Source organism: Pseudozyma flocculosa, assembly GCF_000417875.1.
Source record: "Pseudozyma flocculosa PF-1 unplaced genomic scaffold scaffold00009, whole genome shotgun sequence".
NCBI classification, from domain to species: domain Eukaryota; kingdom Fungi; phylum Basidiomycota; class Ustilaginomycetes; order Ustilaginales; family Ustilaginaceae; genus Pseudozyma; species Pseudozyma flocculosa.
Genome location: NW_006920877.1, coordinates 605,581 through 614,021, shown reverse-complemented (window position 1 = coordinate 614,021; position 8,441 = coordinate 605,581). Strand labels below are relative to the sequence as shown.

The window sequence follows — 8,441 nt, the reverse complement described above, 5'->3', positions numbered from 1 at the left end:
GCTGCTGTGGCGCCGCCGCCGGCGGCTGCTGGGGCTCGGCGCTGGCGGGGATGCCAGTCATGAGGTACTCGACGGCGCGGTCGGGGTTGTTGAAGGCAGCGCGCATCGCCTTCTGCACCTGGTCACGCTCGAAGCCCATCTCGACCATGTTCTGCATCGCCGATTCGAGCTGCGATCCGGAGATGAAGGAGCTCGACGAGCCGGGTGCGCCAGGCTCCTGAGCCGGAGCGGCAGCAGCAGCCGGGGCAGCGGTCGAGGAGGCTTCCGTCGAAGCGGGAGCGGACGTTTCAGAGGCGGCGGCGGCAGTAGCGGGCTTGTCCTCCGCCATCGGGGTCGGAGCAGAGGTCTCCTTGGCCGGAGCAGCCTCCTCCTTGGCGGGCGCAGCCGAGGTGGAAGCGGCGGCAGCAGCAGCAGGCTTGGGGGCCTTGGGCTAAGGGGGACGAGCGGGGCATTGCCGTGGAGATGGGAGGAGGAGCGAAGCGTCAGTCATCCTGAGCCACGGCCACGGGCTCGGCGCAACGGCGCCATGCATGCGGCGCTCGTGAGTGCGGCCACTCACCTTGGAGACCATGACGACGAGGAAGTCCTTTTCCTTGATGTTGCAGTCCTGGACGGTCTTGTCGTCGGTGAGGATCTTGCCCGAGAAGATGATCTTCTGCTGCTCGGGAGCGTGTCCCTGGGCATCCTTGATCTTGTTCTTGATGGTGGCAATCTGTGGCGGCGAAGAGCGGGGCGGTGGAGGCGGGGCGAGGATATGGTCAGCCAAGGAGGACGGCAGACGGATGGACGGCGGTGCATTGCTGCACGCAAGCAGCAGCAGAGGCAGCGAAGGGGCGCTCACGGTGTCGGTGGGTTCGGCCTCGAGGTGGAAGTTGCCACCGGCGAGCGACTTGATCATGATCTTCATCTTGGCTGCTCTTCTTTTCCCTCTGGCGCGAGGAAGACGGTGCGGCAAAAGAGGTGGGGCTGTTGGGGATGGGTTCGTGAGAGGCGGTGCGAGGTCGCCAGTTCGTATATGCAGAACGAAGGAATGCAAGAGGGGAGAGTCTGAAGCGGGCCGGCTGCAGTGGTTGCGGCGGCGGTGGCTACAGCGGTGGTGATGGTAGTGGTGGTGGTGGTGGTGGTGGAAAGTGGTGAAGATGGTTTTCGTCGGAAAGTGGCAATCCAGAACGACGGGCGAAAAGGGGGGGGACGCGCACCCGGCCTGCCGCGGGCGCAGCGGGCACAGAGAGACACACGGCCCAGCGGCTGTCTGGCCGGCCTAGCCCTGCCTGGCGCAGTAGTTAGTCGTGGCCCAGCTCGCCGCCCATCAGCCAACAGAGACAGGCCTGGCCAGCCCAGCCCAGCCCAGCCTGGGCTCGAGCCCAGCTCTCAAAAAAGCTTCCCAAGTGGAGCAGAGGTTGAGAGCCGCCGCCGCATAGCCAGGCCCGCCTGCGTCGCGCCACGCCAGCGCCAAGCGCGTTCGATCACCTCAGACCCAGGCCAGGCCAGCCAGCCAGGGCCAGGTGGCGTCAGCCAAGACCATCGTCATCTCTTGCCACCTCCTCGTCGTCGTAGCAGCACCCGGTACAACACCATCCGTCGCACGATCGCCATCAAGGAACCACGATACAAGCAAGAAGAGGATAGAGGGGGACGGCTTTCTTTGCACGCCTGCAGCCACGCAGTGGCAAGGCAGTCTACGCGACCAAGACGAGGGCAGAGGGGGGATACAGCGATGGAGAGCCAAAAGCGGCGAGACGAGGCACAGGGAGAGTGGACGAAGACGTCGACGAGACCGGAGCAAGAAATACAGTAGGAGTAGTCGGTCGGAGTGTGGTCAATAGACGGCGGGAAAGAGAGAGGGAGAGTGAGGACTTGTGAGAGACAGAGAAGGGAGACAGAGGGGTGGGTCGGCCAGAGCCAAGAGGGAAGGCGAGGTCCTCCTCGTGCCTCACTCTCGCGAGCAAGTGCATCACGCATCCACCGGGCAACCGCAGACGAGACACCCAGATCCAAACGGCGTTGGCCGGGCTGGCCCGTCCAGGACCAAGACGAGGTATCAAGTTGGGATTGCTGGCGGAAGCATGGATCAATGCGAGTGAGAGTGATGAGAGCGTCTGAGAGAGGCAGGGAGGCGAGGGACTCGGTCGTCCAGCCCCGTAGGCTGGACGCGGTGCGGGTCCGCTGTCGCGCTTGAAATGGGACAGAGACATGTACAGAGCCCCGCGGCCTCGGATAGGCCAGCAGGGCTCGCAAGGCGGAGCACCCTCGCGCCGCGGCGCGGACGGAGAGGCGCAGCTTGCTGGAAGGCAACGGCTGGCGTAGGCCGTACGGTTGCGGTTGAAGGAGGAGACGGATGGCGAAGAGGAGGAGGAGAGGAATGTCTGACATCCGTCCGTCGATGGCCGAAGAGGGGGATGCTGGTATAATGACAAGGGAAGGTCCATGGTTGCGGCGACGTGGTCTGCATTAGCAGGAGGGATGGACGCCAAAGACTGGCGGTCGCCTCGAGTCCCGGTAGGCCGGCTTAGGCAAGCTTGAGGAAGTAGGGCGAAGGGGCGCCCTCCTCCTCCTCGTAGGCGAGCTTGACGAGCTTGTTGTTGTCCTGGGTGACCTTGGAGATGGTGTAGCTGCCCGAGAAGTCGCCGCTGCCATCGTCCTTGGGCTGGCCGGGGAAGCTGAGGTAGTAGGTGAACTCCTCGCCGTTGCCCGTGGGCTGCTTGGTCAGGACCCAGAACTGGAGCATCTGGCCCGAGTCGTCGGAGCTCGAGCACTTGTCTGCGACGAGGCGCGCGCTGTCGACGGCGAGCTGGCTGGCCGAGACGCAGCGCTTGCCGACAAGGGAGGCGGGCTGGAGGCGGCTGCGAGGTGGAGAGACCGGGCGGACATCGCAGGCGGCAAGGAGGAGCGCGATAGAGGGGCAACATGTCAGTACGGTGTGCGGCGGGCTATGGCAGCGGTGGGCGTGGCCAAAGGTGGCCTCGACCGGCCACCGAGCGCGGCATGGCGCTTACTCACCCAAAGTAGACCTCGGCGGCCTTTGTGTACTCGGTGTCGTAGCCCATGAAGGAGCTCCTGCAGCTGGTGAAGGAGAAGCGCTCCTCGCGGGCGGCGGCGCCGGCCTTGCCGACGTCGAGCTGCTGGAGGCCGTCTGCGTTGCGGATGCCCTCAAAGGCGGCGTTGCTCTCGCGGCCCTTTGCGCTGACGAGCTTGAGGCTGCCAGTGTACATGGGCTCGTTGTCGCACTCGATGGTGGGGACGTCGCGCTCTGCGATGGGCATGGCGAGGTCGTACGCGCCGAGCATGTTGGGGAGGGCCGAGGCCGAGGCCATGGCTCCCATCGAGAGGAGGGCGAGGGTGTTAGAGAAACGCATCGTGGGCTAGCGGTGGACTAGAAGGTGGAGAGGAGGGATGGAGGTGAGGGCGGTGGCGATGGCGGTGGCGTCGGCGGCAAAGGAGGAGACGGTGTCGAGACTGGTGGTGCAAGAGCAATGAGGCTGGCCGAACTCGGGAAGGCAAGGCGAGTGCGAGTGGAGTGCAAGAGAGGTGAGGAGCGAGCGACGGCGACGATGGCCGAGCGAGCAGCCTGGCTTATAACGGGGACGGCGGCGACGACGACGGCCAGGCTCGGGGCGCCGAGAGTCGAGAGTGGGCCGAGTCGAGCGAGAGCGGGAGAGGGGAGGGGGAGAGGAGGAGAGGAGGAGGCAGGGCCGAGGCGGAGCAGAGGCAAGACGCGGTCAGACCCGGCACGTCGGGGCGGGGTCAGGCTGGCCGCTTGCAGCCAGGCAGGTCGTCAGAGAAAGGCAGGCAGGCTGGATGGCAGACATGCATGCAGGCTACGCAACGGCGGCGGGGCGCGGACAGAAAGGCCGAGAGCCTTCGCCAGGCCTGCCTGCCTCAGCTGGCCTGACCCACACTCGCCCAGCCTACGCTAAGGGTCCACGGCGGTCCGACGACGCACGGAGCCTGCAGCATCTCGCCAGGCGCGGCCTCTCCGCCCGTCGCCTCGTGCCCCTGCCCGCCTGCCAGCTTTGGCGCTGTTTCTGACCGCGTTCGGCTGGGCCTGGCCTGCCTGGCCTGGAACACGCATCACCGCGGCCCCCTTCCCCGCCGACCCGCTCATGCCCGCCTGCCGGCTGCCCGCCTGCCTGCTAGCCTGCCTGCCTGCATCGAGCGCCAAGCAGCTCAGCTAGGCTGGGCTCACCAACCAGCTCGACCGGCTGCGACGCAAGGTTGCGCGTTGCAAACCACCACCGGCCGTAGCGCGACGACACCCAGGTGGGGCCGCTGGCAGAACGGCGTTGCCCGGTCGTCGTACCGAAGTTGCGTGGGTGCGTGGGTGCGACCGGAGCTAGGTGTTGGCTGGCGGCCGTCTTCGCAGCATGCTGCCTTGCTTCTAAGAACCACCAGCGCAGCGACTAGGACGAGGATGGCCTTCTTTGCGAGAAATCGCGTGCGTACGTGCGTGCGTGCGCGCTGTACGAGCCCCCTTTTCATATGCCCTCTTGACCTCCCGTCGGGGCGATGCGGTCGTAGAGAGCGGGGCGGGGTCGGACGGAACCTACACAGGTAGCAGCGCTCATTTCGGCAGTCCCTCGAGGCGGCTTCTTCATCAGGCTGCGAAGCCACGAACGGCCCGAATGCATGGCGCTTCGAGAAAAGAGGGGACCGGGACAGCCGGAGACCGGCTCGAAACTCAGCGCGAGATGGCGAGAGCAGAGGCTACGACGGAGAGGGATGCGATGCTCGAGATCCAAGGCGGCGTCAGACGGCGTCAGACGTTGCTCTGCCCTGGACCACCGCCGCCACGGCCGAGGGCAAGGGGGAGGTGGCTGGTTGTCGCCGTCGTCGTCATGACGGCGTGGCCTGACCGCCGGTTGGCTGGGTCCAGATCCGAATCAGGCAAGCCCGCCTTCCTCGCCGTCGTCGCCGTCGTCGTCGTCGTCGTCTGCGCCGCATCTCTGGTTGTCGACGCCCATGCCCTTTGTTCCGTCGTGGTCGCACTCTGCCTGCTGTCGGCTGCTGCCGGGTCTGCTCGACGAGTCAAGCAAAGGCTCGTCGGAAAGGCAGCCCCACGCTCAGGCGCAACGGAAACCCTTGAGCCTATGAATAGGGATCTCGGAATAGGTAGGCGCGAGACCCACTGTACGGATCCCCAGCCGGATGGCATGCCGGTCATCGAGCACCCGCTTTGGTGTTTGTGCTGTGCTGCGCTGCACGCGCAGAGTCCGTCCTTGCTACGGTATCGGCTTGCTCCGATCCCAGGCAGGCTGCTCTGGCAGTGCCGGGCCTGGCAGGGCTGGCATCGTTGGCCTCGAGGTGCGCGCGTCGCAGCCTACGGCCCGCAGCCCATCCAGCCTAGCGCCACGGCCCGCAGCTCGCAAGCTCTGCCTGCCGATGGCACGACTGTGGGCTCGACCGTCGGAGGAAATAGACGCCGCCGCCTCGCTCCAGGGTACGTATCGAACGTCGAGTCCGCGGCCAAGTCCGGGTGTCGTCGTGCGGCCACGCTCCGTCGATCCACCGGCTTCGAAAATTTCGTCAAGCTCCAGGTGTAAGCCTCTCTTCCTGACGAGGTCGAGCGCCTCGTCGCTTGCTTGCTTGTCCGGCTGCTCCAAGCTGTCGCCTCCTCGCTCTGTCTGTCTCAACGATAGTCGTCGTCGTTCGTCATCAACGTTTCAATACTGAGCGCGAAAAGAGTGGCCGGGCCTAGACCCATCTCTCGATGACGAGTCCAACGGGCTCCGTCCGTGCGTTTCGAACCGCGACGCTAGCCCCGCCCCGTCCCGCCGGCGCTCTATACGCAGGCTAGGGTGAAGGCAGAGGCGGACTTCTGCTTTGACTCAAAGTCAGCGGCAGGTAGGGGGAGTAGGAGCGAGCGGTGCCGCCTTCGCAGCCCCGTGACCTTTGCCCATCGAGGCTCGAGGGCGACGGGTGACCAACGAGCAAGTAAAGCAAGCAAGCAAGCTGCTGGCTGCTATGCAAGATGCAGCAGTCCCGTTGTGTGGCGAGACGCTAGAGAGAGGGCTCTTCGATACGAGGTAGGAGAGGCAGGAAGGTAGCTCTGGGTGTCACCGTGTCCACGCCCCAGACATGCCGGCCGACGTCGGTGCGGATGCCTGTAGCCTGCTTCCTCGACCATGCGGCGGCGGCCCCTCGCAGGTCGTGCTTAGCGGTCGTGGTGTTGAATGGCGGCCAGGCAGGAAGGCGCGCGGGCGTCGTGGCACTTCGGCCCGACCCGAGTAGCTGTAGCTGCGCTGTTGGGCCTCTACAGTTCATCCTCGCCTTGCTCTGCCCTCGTCCCTGCCATTGACGAGGCTGCTATTCCTGTCGTCGCTCTAGCATCGCTGCTTGCGACGAGGAGCTCAGCAGGTCGACCTACAGAGTGTACAACATGTCTACTGCAGCTTCCTGGTGAGAGGCGCCGCGCACTGCCGACCGAGATGATCGACATGATCGACCGAGACTAGGCGGCGTCGACGACGGCCTAGTAGTCTAGTGCCGGTCAAGTTACGGTTGTGTGAAATGGCGGGTTGGTGGCGTCCTCTCTCGTCACAAGAGTCGAGTCGAGTCGCGGATGCACGCCGCACTTCTCGAAATCGTCGACTCGTCTGGTGCAGGTCGCGCACCGCAAGAGGCAGGCAGGCGGGCAGTCGGGCAGGCATGGCGCGTGCTGGCACCCTAGCCTCTCCTCCGGTCCGCGTCTGCTCCATCTTCATGCCGAGCTGCTCGCGCCTCGTCGTCCAGCTCGACCGACTGCCTGTTTCGGCCAGATCGACGTTCGTGCCCGCCAAGCTTCGGCTGCACGACGATCCCTTCGCAAGTTGCGAGGCGCGGGCTGGCTCGCTGGCGTGAGTAGTGTCTTGCACCCAGACCGACCCGCGCTGCAGCAGCTAACGTGGAGCTACAGTAAACCTCTGGTTGGCGATGGAGGGATCGTGCCGCGTTGCGTTGCGTTGGCGGGCGCGCGGATGTCGTCGAAGGAATCCGTGCGTCGATTGGCGCGGCGCTAGCGTCGACGAGCAAAGGGGACCAGCAGCCGGTGCGACGGTCGGCCTCGAGACCTCGCTCGCTCGCGACGCGGCCCCTTCCCCGCTTTCCCGCCTCCCTGTGCTCCCTGACCGCCGCCGCTGTCTCAGCACAAGAAAGACACCGCGTACCCCACGCCCCCTTGTCGCTCCTGCGCCCCTTGCACGCGCAGCTGCGGCAAGCATGAGATAGACCCCCGCTCGCTCCCTCGCTCGTTTGGCGCCTCCGCTTGGCCAGCATAGGTAGCATGCCCGCCTTTCCCGCCACGAAGCCTAGCGTGCTGCAGAGGCAGCTAGATGGCCTGCAAAGCAAGCGAAGGCGGGTCATGGTCATCGTGCGTGGCGTCGCGGCTCTAGCTGTCCTACCTCGCAATCGACCTACATATGTGCAGACCTGGAGGATCAGCCGCCACCTTGCTTGCTGCGTTAGCCTGCTTCGTCTCGGGAGCCGTGACGCTACCGTACCAGTGTCGGGTCGAGGACGACCGTGTGCTGTATGTACCGGACGTCGTCGTCCCGCCGACTACTCGCGCATGGTTGGCTGGCGACTTGAAGCAAAAGACGCCGGCGTCTTGTCGGATCTGCGCCCCGCCTCGCTTTGTCCTTCGCCTCTCCTGGATGTGGGCAGCGAGCGAGCGTCGGTGCAGGTCTTGGCACGGTAGACCCCCCGCTGTCATGGTGGATACGTGTGGCAGCGTACATTCGTCAGCTCGTGTGCCGGTATGTAGAGCTGGGCGGCCGCTGCTAGGTAAGGAGGGGGCTCCAGAGATGCATGGCCCGGCCGGCGTAGCTCGGAGGAGCATGCGGACCCTTCGGCCTCGGACGCGTCTCGACAGCCTTCTTGGCGGCTTCAGGCGTTGTCTTTCGGTGCGGCAGGAAATCTGTTCGACCAGCTCGACGACTCGCCAGCCCTTTGTCCCTCCGGCGACGACGATGATTGCCGATGGAGAGGTAAGGACCGTCAAGCAAGCCTCCGTGGAGCATCTCTGAGCGGCTCGCTGTAGACGACGCAAGGAGGCGAGGGGCTGACCTCGCGAGTGCGTACGTCGAGATCAACGGACAGCGCTGCCGTAGTGACGGCGCAGGGGAGCCCTCTTTGCCCTGACCAGCCCGGGTCTACGACGACGGTCGACCATCGCGCTGCCCAGCATCTGCCATTTTGCCCCGCACGCATAGCATGCAAGCAAGCCCGTCGGACAAAGTCCAAGCTCCGACGCCGACACCTGCACGCAATGCCGAACCAGATCCGACGGCGGCAGGGTTTGGCGGCGGTGGCGGCGGTGGTGGTGAGGGCGCCGGGGCAGGGCAGGGCAGGGGCAGCCATCCTGCCTTTTGGTCCGTCTGCTCCCGCAGCCGGAAGCATCCCTACTGGCTGGCCAGGCTGGCTGTCTGTGAGTTGGCTCGGCCATGCTATTCAGACCGCGCCACGCC

At 65.5% G+C, this 8,441-nt stretch overlaps 3 protein-coding genes across 3 annotated transcripts in view; all 3 read right to left on the bottom strand.

Annotated features, from left to right (window-relative positions):
• Positions 1-907, bottom strand: part of PFL1_03154 (uncharacterized protein) — a gene marked incomplete at both ends in the record, with an annotated part of 1,743 nt that extends 836 nt beyond the window's left edge. The window contains 3 exons of the mRNA XM_007880670.1: positions 69-430; positions 560-712; positions 842-907. Coding sequence (XP_007878861.1) covers positions 69-430; positions 560-712; positions 842-907 — 581 coding nt within the window. The remainder of the gene's footprint in view (positions 1-68; positions 431-559; positions 713-841) is intronic.
• A 772-nt stretch (positions 908-1,679) lies between these two features.
• Positions 1,680-2,429, bottom strand: PFL1_03153 (uncharacterized protein; the record flags this gene model as incomplete). The annotated part of the gene is made up of 1 exon (XM_007880669.1): positions 1,680-2,429. One exon carries the CDS (start codon positions 2,427-2,429, stop codon positions 1,680-1,682), a length of 750 nt encoding a protein of 249 aa, XP_007878860.1.
• Positions 2,430-2,509: 80 nt separating this feature from the next.
• On the bottom strand, positions 2,510-3,356 carry PFL1_03152 (uncharacterized protein; the record flags this gene model as incomplete). The annotated part of the gene is made up of 2 exons (XM_007880668.1): positions 2,510-2,843; positions 3,001-3,356. 2 exons carry the CDS (start codon positions 3,354-3,356, stop codon positions 2,510-2,512), a joined length of 690 nt encoding a protein of 229 aa, XP_007878859.1.
• Positions 3,357-8,441: the final 5,085 nt, after the last annotated feature.